The sequence below is a fragment of the Acanthopagrus latus genome, chromosome 20 (genome assembly GCF_904848185.1).
Source record: "Acanthopagrus latus isolate v.2019 chromosome 20, fAcaLat1.1, whole genome shotgun sequence".
Taxonomy (NCBI): Eukaryota; Metazoa; Chordata; class Actinopteri; order Spariformes; family Sparidae; genus Acanthopagrus; species Acanthopagrus latus.
Genome location: NC_051058.1, coordinates 15,615,702 through 15,634,182, shown reverse-complemented (window position 1 = coordinate 15,634,182; position 18,481 = coordinate 15,615,702). Strand labels below are relative to the sequence as shown.

At 44.0% G+C, this 18,481-nt stretch overlaps 1 protein-coding gene across 2 annotated transcripts in view; it reads left to right on the top strand.

The window, feature by feature from the left end:
• LOC119009405 (testican-2-like) overlaps positions 1-18,481 on the top strand; it is a 47,346-nt gene that overhangs the window by 2,955 nt on the left and 25,910 nt on the right. Inside the window, exon 2 of one of the 2 annotated variants that reach the window (XM_037080650.1) lies at positions 16,716-16,724. The exons of the other annotated variant lie outside the window; for it this stretch is intronic. Coding sequence (XP_036936545.1) covers positions 16,716-16,724 — 9 coding nt within the window. The remainder of the gene's footprint in view (positions 1-16,715; positions 16,725-18,481) is intronic. 2 annotated transcript variants of the gene reach the window in all.

Sequence of the window (18,481 nt, the reverse complement as noted above, 5' to 3'; positions counted from 1 at the left end):
CTCTGTGGCTGAGTGACAGAGGGTGGGAACAGTGAGAGACGAGCCCTTTCTGTGGGGTTTTTGGTTGAATGTTTGGGTCGGTCTGGAAGTAAAAAGATAAACGTACATGATATAAGCTGGGAAAAAGTAGAACGTCGTCTCATTTGTGATGCTTCTCCATCATCTGCTGTGGCCCGGACCACTCAGTGTGTTTGCTTTGAATCAAACTGCCAAGTGACTGAATGCAAATGTTAAAATTAGAGGCCTTGATTGACAAACTGATTAATCGGCTAATCGTTTCACCGCTGGTGTCTGGAAGAGATATCCACCCCTCTGACTTTTTTCTTGATTTATTGTTGTACAACTCTGAATCCCAGCGGATTAATTAGGCTCCTCCGCAACTTATCATTAGAGACGATGTCTCTTAAATGACAGTGTGAAAACAAATCTGCTGATCAGTTTCATTAAAGATGAATTAATCTGCTGTGATTAAAATGTATAAAAAACATTAAAGATTAAAAAGTCATGGTTGGGGGTGGATACTTTTTATATCTACAGTGTGAGTGTGTGTAGTAAAGACCCGGAGGGTATTAATTGCTATTCAGTAGGCTACAGTAAATACATAATTCAAGGGAAGATACTGCAGCAACATGTTAAAGCTTTAAGCGAGAGAGGTATAAATGGGACAGAGGTTAAGGAATGCGAAGACATGGTTAGATCACATTTCATAAAAAAGCAAGGATAGTTCATTTAAAAAGGAAATACAGGCAGTCATCCATTGCTGGTTAGATATTTAGGCAATGATGCTTTCAAGTTTGACCAAAACTAGAGCATGGATACCTGATCTGAACACATCAGGACCTGTCAGGATTTTTAAAGTCTTTTTAACTTTCTGATTCTAATATCTATTTATTTCTACGCTTAAGAATTATTTCGACATTTTGGAAAATTTGCAAAGTTGCTTTCTTGCCAAGAGTAAGGTAAGAGGATCGATATCGCTTTCATATCTGCAAGCTAGATATAGGTAGGAGACGGTTAGCTTGGCCTAAAGACTGGAAGCACGAAACAGCGTTGGCCTGTCTCTGCCCAAAGTTCAAAAATACACCTGTCAGCATCTCAGTTCGCTTTCTTGCCAAGAGATAGATGAGAGGATCACTACCACTCTCACATCTGTAGCCTACGCTAAATATGGAGCTTGAGCTAACGGATGATTAGCTTACAAGCTAAAGAAGCAAGTGATACAGCTTACCTGCCTCTGTCTAAAGTAAAGAAAATACACCTTTCAACATCATTCGCTTTCTTGCCGAGACTTCGATGAGAGGATCAATACTTTCATATCTGTAAGCTGAATATTGCGCTATAGAGCTAGCAGATGATTAGCTTAGCTTAAAGACCTGAAGAAAAATGGCTAGCTTGTCTCCATCCAAATTGCACCTGTTAGCATCTCTAAAGCTAATTAAGATACATATTATTTGTTTAATTGATACACAAACAGTGTTTTTACAGGAAGTGACATGCTTTAACTAGCTACATATTTATTGGTGACAGCGTTTTCGTCACCAAGCTAACTGCCTCCTGGCTGTAGTGAGAGCTAGTCCTAACAATGACAAGATTGTGAGTATATTTCCCAAAATGTTGAATCTTTAAAGTGTAAAATGTGTGCCTGTATCTGAACTCATTTCAGTTTTTCGGCTATTTTATTTTAGTGTTTGCCTTCGGTTTTCAAAGCATGGGAAAGGTTTGTGCCCTACCAAGTTCAAAAAGACCCCTATCAGTCCCGGGCTAATGGCTACTTAACTTAAGAGCAAACTACATCACAGCTCCGATAGACATTTCCAGCAGTGTTTAACTTTGAAGGTGTCAAAGATGATGTTGTTTTGTAGTTCTGGACCAGCTCTTTTGTTTTTGGTCTGAAGGAAGAAGTGGCTACACAGTGCAATCATGAATGGTCACCGCTTTTGTTTTGGTGTACTGTCAGTCAGGCTGGGTTTGATGGGATCGCATTGGTAGAGGTTGGTGTTGTGTTTGTGCCTTTGCTTCATTCCGCCTCTTCATATAAATCTCATCAAGGCGATACTGAACCACAGCGCCGGAGGAAACACTGTGGAGAGAGAGATAGACAGTCGAGCTGGCTTGGTTCTGCTCAATAGGACAATTCTTTGCTGCTGCCTGCCGCGCACTGAGCCGCACACTATGAAATATGAAGGGGTCGTATTTGTTTACTAGCTGTCTTGGCAAGCAGGTGGTGTGAAAACAGTGAGCAGGAATATTCATACTGCATTTAAATAAAAAAAAAAAATCACCATGTGGGCTCTGTGAAACAGTGATGGCGGTTTGATTGATCTGACTGGCGTTTAAATTGGACCAGTGCACATATGATTATCCAGCATGGAGGCATAATGAGGAAGCGTCGACAGGAAGAACAATAACACCAACAGCTGCAGAGGCAGGAGGTGTTGGGATAATCCACAGCAGGTTACAGCGTGTTATACAAGCTCCATTATGACTGGCATCAATGCTGAAGCTGTAATCACGACACATTGCAAATGTCAAGACATCAGATCTTCCGACGCCTGTAGATCGCACGTCTTCTCCCACACAAAGCGGGCCAACAGGTTACAGTTGTCGACAAATGGCAGCTGTAATAAGCTGATTGCGTCTCCCTGAATCATCTCGCCGGTCGGAAGTCTCCACTTTAAATTCTGGTGCGTTTGGGTGGATTGGCTCAGTGGGAGCTCAGGGCCGTGGCTCATGTGGACAACACTGTGCTGTTCATTCGCGGCCAGATTCTCCCATCTCGCCAAGCAGAGCAGAGAGAGGAACTCATTAAGTAGCTGCGCAGCCTTTCAGCCAACCACAGAGGGCTGTTTTAAGGGTTGCACCTGCTCGAGTGCCAGCTACATATTTAATGAGGGAGAATTGCTACATCTTTCTCAGGTAAATGGCTCCTCGGGTCCTTTGGTTGTCAAGATTAGCACAGAGTGAGGCAAAAATACGAGAGGTCATTAGCCTCATTGGTGCTTATGAATTAGTTTAATTTAGGACAGTGATAAAATGCATTAATTAGATTACTATGAGTGGCTCCTTACATTTTACACAAAGCCTCTAAGTGTGCTTGAATCTATATCCTAAATATTCATGCAGGAATATAGAGAAAGGGAGCCGGAGTAAAAAATCTTAAATGTTTCTGCACTGTAAAAGCTTCTGGGTCGAAACTAACGATTCTTTTCTTAATTGATTTATCTATTTATTGTTTTGAAGGCCTTTCGTATCAGTGTCTGTATCAAGTTCAATCCAGTTATCCAATCCAGCCAATGGTTGGTGAGACAGTCACCATTGTGAGCATGATAGCATGCTGACATTAGTGCTCAGCTCGAAGCATTGCAGTGCATACTTACAGTACGGCCTCACAGATCACTTTCACAGCTGTGGGAGCTTAGTATTGTTTCAGTTCAGCCAACAATGGACAATGGGTGAACGTAAACTCAAAGAGCCTTTATTTTGTAAATGTGACTGTACATATTATGGCATGTTCAGCACAATATTGGGTTGTTCAGTTAGCCTACATTGTCAAAAAATAGTGAAAAATGGCCATTAAAAATTACTAGAGCCTAGGATGACGCCCTGAGATACCATGTTTTGTCCAAAATCAGTCTGAAATGCAAACAATCTAAGATAGATGATTTAAAACGAAACAGTGTTGACTGACCTGCACCCTTCAGCCACAGTGTCATATATGCACCCCACGTGGATCACATGTAGGACAGCAAGCATGTTGGATGAACCACTTCAGCTCTAATAAGCAACCTGATTCCTCGATCAGCCGTAGAGCAGAGTCATTTATACGCGCTGCTGTGATTGAGACGACTGCAATGGCCCCGGTCGCTGATCCTTCATCAACACAGCTCCTCTGTGAGAGCTCTTACATAAATGCCGGACCAGAGTTCGCTCCGTTATTTTTTCTTTTGTCTTTTTTTTTTTTCTGCTGAACATGACGCTGTTGCATCCTAAGTGACACTGAGCTCCTTTACTTAGCTCAGAGACACGCCGCCAGCTGTGGGTTTTTCTGCTCCTGTCATCAACCTCAGCCATTTATTAGCCTCCCACAGGATTTATGCAGCAGCGCTAACAGCCAGTGTAATTACGGATATGAAAAATTAGAAAAATTAGATCAAGAGGACAGTGTGCAAATTGTAGAAAATATGATAATGAGGCCCCTTTTTCCAATTAAAAGTGAATGGCAGCGGGGCAAGGGAAATTAAGATGGGAGAAACTGTAACAGTTAAATGAGCTAATAGTTGTCTGTATTTCCTCTGCCACGCGAATCCGAAGATCAAGCTATCAAGTCAGCTGTGTCGAAAAACCTTCTCACCGCGCACTAATGAGATCAAAATGGCAGAAGTGGCACAAAGAGATGTTTTCTCTCCTTTTCCGCTTGTTGTTGCGATGCGTGTCTTTTGCTGGAGGTGAATGCCAGGGAGATTGGCCGCGAGTGTACGGGCTGCTCAGATGCGATTCACGGTGGAGACAGAGAGAAAAAAAGAGATCCTGCTGGCTTCCCAACACGAGTGTGGGTGACTCCTAATTGAGTGGAGAGGCTGCTTTGTGTTGTTGCTCCAGTGGAAAAGCTGTACACGTCGGAAAGCAATTTACGCTCTGCAAAGGGGAAAAAAAGGAAAAAAAAAACACTGAGGCTGCCTGGAACAGTGGGAAGAGCTTCTCACAAGCAAAGCCTACATGTGATGGGACAGTACGTGTACGTATATTATATATGTTTTTCACCGTGGAGCACCAGTAACAACCGTGGCCTGAATTCCCATCTTTTCCAGCCGGTAACTTCTCTGCAAGTTCCTGAAATGTCGGGCTGAATAATTAGCCGTTCCAAGGTTCTTCTTCTGGCTCTATTGTTCATGCATTATTTATAGTGGCATCTGCCTCAGAGTCGTCTCTGTACTCGTGAAGCTCCTCTATGCTTCGCTGCAGGCAGAAGAGCGATAAATGCTTCCAGTCCTGCTCGCGTGTCTGTCTTCGTTCAAAGAGGGCTCGGTGTCACACCTGACATCCAATCAATGATCGAGCTTTTTTAGCAAACAAACATAATCTATGCCATCGCTTGCTTTGAGTCGAGAACAGAAACTAGTAGAAATCCTTTTGGATCTGTTGGTGTTGTTGGTAAATGCCCTGGTTATTGACAATGGAAGCTAAATATTCTAGATAGTAACAGTTGTGTATCGCTGCGTTACAGCAAAATAAATACAAAACAAAAGACTCTACAGCAAACCGAGGCCAGGCCGGACGCCAGGATAAAGTGTTGGCATGTAACGCTTCTGCAAATCACAGATATGTTCACATTTGTCATAGGCTGCATGCCACAGTATTTGATGTGTGTTGTAACAGGCTCTCATATTTGGATCATTTACGACTCTAACGACCATTTCACCTTGTTGTGTCTGAGCTGATATGTTCGATATGATTCATGTCATTTCAGGTTCGGGAAGAGATAACTGACCTGGCTGAGGCTTGTTCTTTTTTTTTTTTTTTTGGTATGATAAAATATGATATATTTCATTCAGATACATGGAACCTGATGATAAGAAATCCACCTGTATTTATTGTCACCTGAAAATTCGTCTGCCACTCGACAACAATGACAAGCCTATCTGTTTATCTGCGATGACCTTTGTCGTTATCTCTCGCAGACATGAGGCAGAAACCTCGGTTTACCCTTCGCTGGGTAAACACTTCAGAACAGGCTTCACCTGCTCAAATCACTCTCCAGCACGGGTGCAGTCATGGGACCTGTTATTTGACTCAAAATTATTAAAAAAAACAAAAAAACAAGCCCTGCAAACACTGTTGTGCATAGATTAGCCAGGTGGAAATATATTTAGGCTGCAGAAAGATGCTGCCCTGAATATATTCAGGTCCGCTGCGGGCGCTTTTGATAGATGTGTGTTTGGGTGCCGCCGTCATTGTGAGCTGCACTAAACAAACACAGCCGTGCCGCTTATGTTCAGGTACAAACGGTGTAATAATGTGAGGTGCTCGGGTTCAACCTGGCATTGATAGATTCTTTGCTTTAGGCCACAAATCACTCACTGTTGAAACAGCAGGGCAAGCACTGTACAATTAGGCCAGGCAGCAACAGAAACTTAAAGGACATGCTCTTGCCTGGGGACAATCCGCCTCTTTTTTTTTTAACTGTCTTCTGTCTGTTTGATTTTGAACGAGATGCCGGCCGACTGCTCGTCTTTGGCTCGAACGTCCCCAGAGCTCCCTCTCTGCATTAACTGTCACAGCGAGGAGGAAGTGTCAAGGACGTGCTTGCTTGGAAGGGACTGTGATCTTACGTGCACAAGCTGTATTTGGCATGTGTGGCTTGTGGCGGATGCATGTGTTTGTGCCTGTGTGTGTGTGGGAAGAGAGACCAGACCGTTAATTTGTCGAGCTGGCACGGTAATGGATACACCCTCCAAAGTCATATTGAAATGACCTTAATCAAGCAGATCGTATAGAAGGGATAGCAGGCAGAGCTGAAGCACTAATGGCTTTTTTCTCAGTTGAAAGAACTCGACAGAATCTCATTTATGCGTGATGTAGTCAGTCCTAAATCCGTAACCTGACATCTCAATGTTGCTTCCCCATTTTACTGTAATGTCCCGCCGCCACCGCGGGAGATTAGCATTATCAGCAGCCACAACAACCCAATTTGTTCTCATTGCCGTGGCAGACTGGGGGAATTAAATGTAATCAGCCAAGCTAGCATATTTAACTTAGCTACTCCCCGCGAGCTGTCTGACGCGGATCCCTTGCGGTATCTCGACTGGGATGGTTATCTTCATTATCCTCTCTTAACCGTGCTGCTCGTTCCCGAAACTCATGTGTCTGACAGTTGTAAAAAAAAAAACAAAAAAAAAACAAAGAGCCGCGCAGCTTAAATGGACCTGTCAATGGAGTCTAATTAATTTAAACAGCAGGCGTAGCTGTTGAGTTTTTGGAAAGAGCAAATGCGATGATAATCACAGGCGCAGATAGATGTGGGGAAAACGATATTGAAATCATCATTTTTGGGAGGTTTGCTGAACACGCACGCTGACAGAACAGTACAGCTGCTCGGTACAACTACAATCTTTACACAAGTTTTTTTTTTGCAGGGATACTGCAGATCTGTCCGGTTAAAGAAAAAGACTTCCACTTATCAACCTCCTGACTTCCCAGCCATGTCCCTGTCTCCCACTCCTAATCCATTGGTTTCTACTGAATGAATAAATGTCAAAAATACATAATTTTATCTATTTTCTATTTTATCTGCCCTATAATTTCCTCAAACAACAGGGCACTGTAATTTATAGCAAATGTTAGGGAAACAGGAGAAAACACATAATTTCTTTGGGGGACTATTGTAAGCAGTGGATGAATACACATTTAGTGTGCTGGTGAGGATCGTAGGGCAGCAGAATGGTGTGTTAGCCTTGTTCCAGACCTCTGACTCACATCTTTGACTTGTTGGCTTGTTGACGTGTTTGACAGGTCTGCTGCCCACTGACTGCTGGTTCTGCTGGCTGGAGACACAACCAGCCAATCAGAGCCAGGGTTGCAGCGATAGACTGTTTCCAAGTCATGTACAAAAATTGATGATAATCACACTGTGTACCTTTATTTAATGACCTAATTGAAATCTTCTTAATTCTGTTATTAATATATATATATATATATATATATATATATATATATATATATATATATATATATATGTATATATATATATATATATATGTATATGTATATATATATATATATGTATATGTATATATATATATATATATATGTATATATATATATATATGTATATATATATATATATATATATGTATATATATGTATGTATATATATATATATATGTTTACACAGACAACATAACACCTTCATATTTACTGGCAAATACTGATTGATTATTTGTCAACTGTTAAATTAATCACCAACAGTTTTGTGATTTTATGGAGGAAGAAAGTAAAAATTCTCTGATTGCAGCTTCTTGAAATATGAATATTTTCTAGTTTCTTCACTCCTCGGTCGCTGCCCTAAAATGAACCAATCATAGTCATTTTTAAAGAGACTGCAGCATTATTTACTCTGCTCCCTCGACTATGCATACCATAACCTTGCACCAAGCAGTAGCAAAATATGAATAAACAATCAGAGAAAATGTGGATTAGTACTCTGTGGACTAAAGAAAGTGTTTCTTCAGCCAATGAAAACACGATGTGAAGAACCCAAGCTGATGTATTTGTCCCAAGAACAGAATATGTGGACAGTTTTCTGGGATGTACGACGACGAATACGACTACCAATGAAAATGATAAGGATCAGGATTGTAGGAAGTCAGGACGCAAAAATTAGATTGGCTGAAACTAACGTGATTGAATTAATGTTTCTTAATGTTTTACGTCCATCGAACAAGAGATTTATGAGAAGAGGTTGAACTTGAAAATGTAGCGGAGAACTGAATTGAACACCGACAACCCCGTCGTGATGGAGATAGCTTGTGTTTTCGGTCGTAAAAACCTGCCGAGCTTGTTGTTTTTTTTCTGTCTTTCTGCAGGGCCACTGAAGTCAGTTTGTTTCGAGTCTTATCGGGGTGGAATTTATTTTCTCAGCCTCCACCACATTCAGTATTGATTTAAGTTTCCCGCAGTAGATAAGTATGCCAACACCAAACAAGATTTAAGCCCATTCATCTATTTATGTATGCTGATACTTTTTTTGTGTGTGCTTGCAGATCAATACTGATGAGTCTAGCTACTACAAAGTGAAAACAGCACAGTGGCATCAGGTATTTTTTGTTTTCCCGTGGAGCCACATGCTTCAGCTTGTCTCATTATGTTGTTGTTTTTTTTTTTATTTGGCTCTGCTACTGTTGTATGCAGAAGCAGCGTGGCTCAGCACAGTAAAGACGGCCCTGCGTAAGCCGCGAGCTCCCCGGGGGCATCTGTTCGGAGCTCAACCTGAAGGCTCGCCTCTTCTTTTCTCTCTGCCTCTTTGTTTTGCAAATGGGGGGGAGGGAGCGATAAGATGCTGCAGAGACGGGGTTCTGCTTGGCTCAGCAGCGAGGGTCCAACGGAATCCATTTTTTCTGCATCTGCGCCGTTCCCCCTCCTCCTCCCCCTCCTCCTCCTCCTCCTCTCCAATTACTGCACCTCTCGGAGCATGCAACGCCGTGATTCAACTACGGAGAAGTGAGCCCCGTGCCACCGTTTGATGTGCCACTTCATCAGCGATTCGGAGACCAGCGCTAAAAGGCTCCTGAGAAAACGGAAAAAAAGGTTCATTTCTGTGATGCAACTTCCTGAAATGTGCCTCTCATTAGCCGAGGGGGGCTGCGGCTCAGTAGAAAAAAAGCCGCTTGTCAGGGGGTCTAAATGTTTTAAGACTGTTGAAAAGAGCTTCTTTTATGTTAACTACACATAAAGCGGCCCGTGACTTGACAAAAAAAATTGTTGTCACCGGTTAGTCAAATCATCTGCGTTCTTGAGAGAGCGCCGCGCTCTCCGGTCAGCCTGATTGTTTCTGGGTTTCGGCGCGGCGCAAAGGTCTCAGATGGATGCGCGCCCGACAGTTGGGCAGGAGAGACGTGCCCTTCAGTGTGCAGAGATGGCTGCAGACTGTGCTCCGTTACTGTACTGCATTGCAGGCAGGCCAGGCTTACCTTGTGAAACAACATGTGTCCTTCGCCTGCATGCCCCCGAGCGCTCCGGCTCGGATGATCAATTTGATCCAGCTCCGTGTTGCTGGGCTGCGACTTAATCCCATAATGCTCTGGTGTTTTGTTGCAATCGAGAGACCCCCCCCCCCCCACATTTTTCTCCTTGGGCTTCTTATTTTATCTACAAGAGCGTGATGAAAAATCTTGTGTGTCTTTCATACACGCCGCCATGTAATCACCTCAAACGCCGTGTAATACAATCACTGATCACGTCAGAGTGAACGTGGCGGAGGAATCTCGGGGCCGTCGCGCTCCGGCGAGAGTAAACTGGAATTGTTTCGTCGAGTCTGCGTGTGGAATTCAAAGGAGATGTGGAAATATGTCCTCGTATATGCCGTTGTCTTTTGCGTGCTTCCTGCCTTGATGTTTCAAGTGAAAACGTGATGTTTTGCCACTCTAAAGCCAGGGGGTTCAGGCCCGAAAGACACACGGCGTCATTTTGGAACACTCTAATGCATTTCTAAGTGGTTCAATCTGTGGTGGGTCTGCGCCATTAGTGTCTCTCCCATTTCTCCGTCGTTTTTTTCGAAGACGGCAGGGGTACAGAACAGAGCGAGACATTACCTCCACCACTCAGGGCCCAGCATGCTGAATCGGGGCGCCATAATGACACGGCGAAGGCGAGATGCACTCCCGCTGCTCCCTGGTAACTACAGAGACACAGAGGGTGGAATGTAGATTCGCGGCCACCTCCGCCTGTGTGCCCTTTGCAGTGATCTAAAGTAGGCAGGGAGACGTAGCCAATTCGGTGACATTAATCAAGTAAAGCACATTACTGTGCAAATGACGAGCGGGCGGGGTGACGGGCTGACAATGTCCTGCCAGTCAGAGAGGCAGACACATCTCGGTGATCTGATAGGATGACACAGACCCGGCCCAGAGCGGCGCAATCAGCTGAGGAAAGCCTCTCGCAGGTCTCTGTTCATTACTGACATGACCCGGCTCACCAGTCCATCCATCAGCCTGTGTTTATCCAGTCAGTGCCAGGGTAAATGACTCCATGGAGCTGGATAAATGACAACTGGATGAAATTCAAAATGTCCCGATCATCATTTAACCTCCAACTCATATCCTGCTGCTTTAGTGATGTCTTCACTGCAAATATCCTCTTCAGAATATCAATAAGGAAAATTGCAGAGGATGAAGGGCACAGTTATTACCCCGAGAAAGAGAGAGAGAGAGAGAGAGAGAGAGAGAGAAGACGGCTTCCATCTGAAAAAGCAAGAGAGCTCTTGAAATATGCGCGTCTGTGCGAGGTGGGGTTCAGCAGCATTTATTGAAGACAGCGTGAGCACTTTGCTGTCGGAACCGGTAAGAAATCTGTCTAGACATCTGCATCTGGATCGGATCTGCATCAAAATGGATACAGCTGTAATGAACATGCCACGGTTTTCAGAGAATGTCAGGGCTTTGTGCACGATTATCGAGTTATGGCCGTTTAAATGTGTTCACGCTCCGGTTCAATAGACAAAGCAGTTTATGGGAAATTTGTCATAAAAGTTTAGGAGCCAATTTTTTTTTCGAAAAATGGCTTGTAATGTTTGTTTTATTAGGCTCATCCAGAAGTCAGGATGAGAATCAGTTTTACCGGTGAAGTGGGCGTTTTGGTCACATACTGCACAAGGAATCTGACTGCGAGCAATAAAAATGTGCAAAACAGAAAAATCAAACAGAAAACAATTGAAATGACATGCAAAAAGTAATACACTGGTTGTTATTATCCAGATTAACACCACAAACTATCCTCTGACGTCACATCAGCATCTTAGAAGACAATGTACATTGAAAGCGAGCTGTATTTCAAGGTAGAAGAGCATTTTTGATAACACGCTAGCTGACATTAGCGTGCTGTCACTTTATAGCTAACATTACCATTTGGTGGTGTTATACTATGGAATAGGAAATGTGTAAATGTATTCTTAAGTATGGACATACATCTCGGTCACATTGATTTAAGCCTGGAAGGGAAACACACTGGATGGTAACGACAACGAGGAAGTGGTGGAATGCTAACTTAAGCTAAGCTTATGGGTTATCAAATATGTTGCTTTACCATGAAATACATCCACCAGATTTCCAGTTTCCATAATATTTTCAGTTGTGATAAATCAGGAAGCCGGGAAATGAAAACAATGTGTCAGATTCCCAATATTTTTATGAGCTTTAGCATTTTGAGCTCCACCGTTAGCCCGACGAGTAAAAGAGAGTTAGATGGGAAGATTGATAGCTACTATTAGCTATCTATTATTATAGCTGTAAGCTATCATATGATTTAATATGAGGCTAGGGCTAGCAGCCTGTTAGCTTAAATTATCTTACAGATATACACATACCCAGGTGAGCTGTTTATCCTGTTTTTCCAATCTTTTCTCTAATCTAAGCTAAGCTAACCAGCTACAGTAATATACAGACATGTCGTGTGTCGGCAGAAAGCAAATGATCGTATTTCAAAAAATATGGAATATTATTCCTTCAGGGTGGGATTACTTCTTCATTGGAGCGTTTGATACAGTTTCAGTGCCTGAATCAATCAACAAACAAGTATGATCTTTCCGAATTCGATTAGGAAATATGATGTTCAGCAGTCAGAGAGGAGCTTATCATCGTATCAGCTGTGGATGACTGTGATCATTATCTGACATATAATACTGTGTGCACGTGGTTGTGTGTGTGTGTGTGTGTGTGTGGGTATGGACGTGTTTATTCCTTGACATCCACCTCGGTTTGATTTCAAACGTTTCCTCCATTTCCAGCGCGCGTCTGTGTGTGTCTGTTAAGATTTAAGATTGCGAGTGTGAGTATCCTTCAGGACCCAGACTGTACCCGTCCTGTCACATTACAGGGACAGATGAGCTGCGGTGACGGAGCGAGCGGGCTGCGTGCACGTGATGGATCGTTGCAGCAGGGTGGAGGAGATGCAGATTTCCACTGTGACATTTCTTTTACTCGGCAAGCTTTTTTTTTTTTTCTCATCCAGCGAGCTTGAAGTCAGGTCGTGCTCCGACGCCTCTCAGCTCAAACACCCAGAGCCCATAAGCTTCTCTTCGACATTTCTACTTGAGTTCTTTTTTTTCTTTTCTTCTTGAAATCATCTCTTCGGATGTGGAAAAACTGTCTTTTTTTTTTTTTAGTTTGCATTCAGCGTCAGATGTTTCAAGGATGCAGGGCCTCGTATGTGAATTGCACTTGACCTCTAAGATGAAAGCAGAGGATACTCACGTGTAGACGTCACTTAAGGCTCGACAACACTTCTTCAGATACTGTTTACACAACACGAGTCGCTGCTATTACTAATCCAGCACTCGTTTTTTAGTCCTCTACTAAGCTGTTTCATGAGCCGTAATCGCCCGTTTGCCAAGACTCTGAGTTTAAAATGTGATTTACTATATTCTAAGATACTTAAATCCCAAATGTGGAGATTCATAACGTGATTAAAATGAGTCAGAACTCGTTAGTTTGCAGGGCTGCATCCGACATATCTTTTGGCTTCGAGCATCAGCTGCTCCCAAAGGACTTTTTCTAAGTTGCGTGGTCAGATGTTGAGACCACCAATTCGGAGAGGAAATGCAGATCTGCTGTGAGACTCCACTTACTTGAGACATAAATGCCTGAAGAATCTACTTGACTTCACACTTAACTGCCAAAAAAACCCCTGATGAGACCTGACTTTGTGAACCCTAAATATTCAAAGACCGCACACTTGTTTTGCTTTTTCTGAGCCGTGCCAAACTGTCTTACATAAATCAATCTGATAACATCGCTGTAACGCACGCCGCGTCTCCACGACCTCCAAAATTATCCTGAACTCCTTTTTTTTCTTTTCTGTTTAATATTCAAGATCATCATTAATATGTTTTCATTTGTCTATCAGATGCAACATATTTTCCACCACGCCATCTGCCCCGTTTTAAACAAGACATCGGAGGGGGCGGCCGCCTACTGAGTGAGGAATTCTGAGAGAATAACTCACAAAATTATAAATGCTCCTGCAGCTCAATGATGAAAGTCCTGTAACTGCTGAAAAAGACTGTTTGAAATTACTGGAATATATCACAGCCGTCACAGCCGGGATCTCACCGTTAAGACCGAGGGTGAACCTTGTCGGTAAAGTTGAATCCAGCCCGACATGTCTGTGTGTGCACTCGCCATTTTACGATTAATGAACCAAGCCCGTGTGCTATTGGAAAGTAATCTTTGTAGCACCAATTTCAGCCTGATCCCTCATGCACCACTAGCTTTTATTGAAAAAGCTAAAGCCGTAATAATTAGGCGGCTGAGTCAGATTCAGGATCCAGACTGAGAATGCTTGGTCACCCATTAAAATAAATCCATTTGTGACTTTCTCAGCCTATTGTTTACACTTCATTGTGGAGGAGTCGCTCCCACTTCACACCTTTTTAAAGATCTTTGTTGTTTTCTTCTCTGCACTTGTTGCTGGTGCAGTTTTCATCGTTGCCTCCGCAAGTTTGTCATGTTCGTGGTTCCTGTTGAAGCTTAAAAGCATTGAGTTGGTTGAAACTTCTCATCTTGCAGACGTTTAAAGACCACGGTTTAGCTGTTTTTTTTCTTTAAAGTAAAGACTTACCATCAACTGACGTGATGAGGGCATCCGGGCCACTCGTGTGGCATGATGCTTCCTTCCTTTTGCACAAAGTTTGGCTTTACACCATATTTGTTCGTCAGTTAATATTGGACTGAACGTTTTTGCCCAATTTTGAGTATTCAGTGAAGAATCAGCACAAAGGCTCCCAGATGTTTTTTTTTACCAGATCTGTTGCAGTGTTTTGTAGAAGTGGATCTTGGAAGGCCTACCCAACAGACCTTCGCAATTTTAGGATCATCGTCATCAAATGTAATCCAGGTCAGACATCGCTGTGTGACGACGAGGATGCGTAGACCACCAGGTCGCCTTTCCACTGGTTTCCATTCCAGTGTTTTTGCTAAACCATTACTGGAGCTTTACAAGCTGGCTCACACAATCTGACATCATGTAGTGTCATGGGTTTAAGAGTCAAAAGTTCACCGTACCCCTTGGGTTGTCATGCAGGGCTGCGATGTGTACGAACATGTCAGCGCGCAGGACGGATGTGTGCTCGGGGCGCGTGTGACGCCGGGGTTGGCCGGTTCAGGGTTATCTGCGGTATTTATGTCACCGGCAGACGAGGCTCGGGCGAGGTGACACAGACGTTAACGCCGTGCAGCGCAGTCAGGCTTGCGGCCAAACGCTGTCAGCCTAATACCAGCTAGCGGTCCGGGAGGAGCAGCCTCGGCATCTGGATAGTCAAGCTCCATTAGCCTCCCGGCTCTGTTTTACACCGGCTGCATTACAGCCTTGTTGACAAATGGCAGAAGAGGTGGTGTGTGTGATATGAATCACATAACTCAGGGGACCTCCACCATGAATATCATACCCCCTTGCTCCCTGATCTTTCCCCCTCCTCCCTCCCCCCGTCCTCCCTCTTGTCTGGGCTTGCTGGCTGGGATTCAGTGGGACAGCATTAGCTCTCAACCTTGGTGAAGGACTAAAAATGCAGCCTCAGTCTGGTGTCCTTGCTGTCACACTGCTGCTGGGAGAAGATAAGCACTACAGCCTTTGGGACGCGCTGCAAGGCTCCCATCGGCCCCGTCTCCCCCTGCACGAGCACTCCAAGCCGGCATAATTGCAGAAGTGCTGCGAATAATTAATTAAGCAATCATCACGTCTGACGCGTGACATGCTACACGCGCAGCGCTGATGGCGAGGGCGGTTGTTTTGTGGGATTTCGTGACACGTGTTTCAAGAGGCTGATTTAAGGGCCTGGCGATCATCTCAGTGCTGCCGTGTCACCCTGACAGTTTACTGCCACAGCCACGGTGTTACCTTTTAAAAAATGCCGTGTAAAGACGCAGATCTGGGGAGAGGAAGGTGTTTTAGATTTTCATTTGACACACATCTGCTCCCTTTTAAGTGTTTCCCTGACTGCGATACTGCCTCTCGTATATGCAGCACTCGGACGTTTTCACTGCCGCGGAGAAAACACTTACCTCTAGGAGAACAGTCTCCGAGGTGAAATCCGGAGCACCGCTGCAGCTCGGCTTTTAGCGCCGCTGCTTTTTTGGCTCGTCCTTGCGGGGCCTGTAAATTGTTCATCGTGATATATTAAGTAGAAAAAAAGGTGTGGCTGCTGCTTGCGTGCGTGTGTGTGCTTGTGTGTGTGTATGGGAATTAGGTTTATTTACTGGGTTGAGCTGCTGAAATAAACCATGCAGTGCAATATTTCTCTCCAGCACGCCGGAGCACTGAATGATGAAACACACAGGGAGAGCGGCTGTGGTGGGTATTGATGTGTAATGCCCTTGGACCGGCGCCAAGACGGTGAAACGGAATGAAAGGAAAGCAGTCACTCCCCTGTTAACTCAAGGTTGTACTTTACAGGGAGCTATATCTGTCCGCGTTGTCAGTGCAACGCTTAGTGAATGTGCTCCGGCGCGTCTGCCGCGACTATAAAAAACACCTAAATCACATCTGGCCCCGAGATTTCCCCAACAATTTTGCTTGCATTTTTCCTCAAGGCCGCCGTGGCTTATCCACAACTTCTGAGCTGGCAGGAGGGAGGCTGGCGTTTGGCGCTCGCTTGTAAACACAGCCAGAGAACGAGCCCCTCGGTGATCAGGACCCCTGCCAGCTCATAGAAGTGGCAGCGGATCATCCTCGGTTAATAGGCGCTCATAATCCTCTGTGAATGTCTTATGTTGTCCCCCGAGAGAAGCGAGACTGAGGCATGTATTCGCAATCAGCGTGCATTAAGGGCTGACAGTTTAACTGCTGCCATAACTGTAATAAAACCAACACGCACTGTTTGCATGCTGAATGGAGGCAAAATGAAAACTGCAAAGTGTTTTTTCTTTTTCCCTTTTTATCACTTTTAACAATGGCTTTCTCTTTCTTTCTTTCTTTCCTTTCTCCCCCGCTGCTGCTTGTCATTGCCACAGGAAGTCGAGGTTAGTGTCTCTTTTGTAAATCTGTCTTTTTTTTCTTTTTTTTCTCTGTTGACGTCTCTTTCAGGCTGGAGGTGTCAGCTGCCCAAGTGAGTAAGTGCTCGTCTTGGCTAAAGGACAAAATAATACGTAACGTCACTGTCTGGAGATGTGTCTTTGGGCTCGGATAAACAAAAGGACATCTAGAGACGAACGCGCACCGCTTCCTCGCAACAAAAAAAATAAGTATCTTTTTAGGCTCAAAAAGCAATCAATTCGATCCGCTAAAAACAAGCATACACGCACGCAAAAACCCCCTCCCCTTAACTCCTCACCCTGCGCTCAATATTTAAGATGCCGTCGGCTGTACTTGTTCGGCTTGACTTGAGCGCTCAGTCTTTGTGTCCCCTGAGCGGAGTAAGACCGAGCTAAACTGCACAGACCTGATCCTCGGGGTCCTCTCTGGGCCTCGTGCCGAGTAGTAACTGCTTTATAGTTGATCCTCTCTGTCCTGACACACAGAGAGAGAAATGGGTCAGAATGGATACAGCGGGGGGGGGGGGACGTCGAATTTTTATTATCGCTCCAGCGCAACGCCGCCAGGGACCCAATCTAAAAACCGGAGTTACTTTGCAAATATTCCCTCCGCAACAGCGCAGGAGCTGCGATAGTCCAAGTCCTTTTTATGAGATACATTTAAGCCCTCGCGGAGTCTCGCCTCGTGCTGTTTACTTGACGTTAGAGGAAATAATACAAATAGAATGAAATAACCAGGGGATTTTTTTGTAAAGCGCTTGTCAAAAGACAAGGCGATTGGGCAGTTTGTTTCTCGACCTTGACACGAAAACGTCTCAACTCACGGTCCACTCGCTCGGTTGTTTTGGACTTTTTTTTTTCGTCGACTCACGTGGTCCTCATTAGAGTTGTAGATGTGCAAACTTTCAACAATTCTGATCAATCGGTCTGCTGATGATAGAGTCGAAAACTCAACAACAAGCAAGTGTGGGACCTTGAGTTGAGATTGTTTTGTCCGCAGCAGTATATAGAGCGCTGCAGGGATGAAGTATTTTTGCAGGCTGACCTGGAAGTTGGCATCACCCTGGTTCCCTTGACAAAAACTGGATTTTGGCTCCATCCAAGACAAAACTGCAGGTTTTTACAGTTCTGTTTTCAGGTTAGCTACTTCCCTGCGCTCAGTCTTTGTGCCGTGCTGAGCTAAATATTTAGCGTACACCCATCAGACTGATGACAATCTTCTCCCTAAGAAAAAAACCCCCAGAAAATCCTTTGGACAACTACAAAGATATTTAAAGGAGGCCTTGTAGTACACATGTCTTTCTAGTTATTATCAGAGTCAGCCAGCCTGATCTCCTCAGGGCATTCACACTGAGCCTACAGGCCCTCAGAGGCAGAGTCACCTCCAGAACAAATCCTTAAGGGAAAAAACAGCCAAAAGGGTCCAGCTGGATGATCTCAGGCTGCTCACTGACATATATGAGGACAACAGATCTGATCTGTAGACGCGTACTTAAAGATTAACAACTGTTATCAAGTAACAGGTAGCAAACGAGCTAAATATGTCTCATCTCATCTTCAACAATTGCTCCACAATTTAGACTTCTTTTTTTATTTTTTAAAGGGGCATATTTAAGAGACCTTTTGTTCCTGTCCTTTAGTGTGTTTAAAAAAAACGCCTTGTATGTCACCAGCTCGCACATTTGCATAATTTATGCATATATTCACGATAGAAGTAAAACTAACTGGAAGCTGAAAACAGAAAA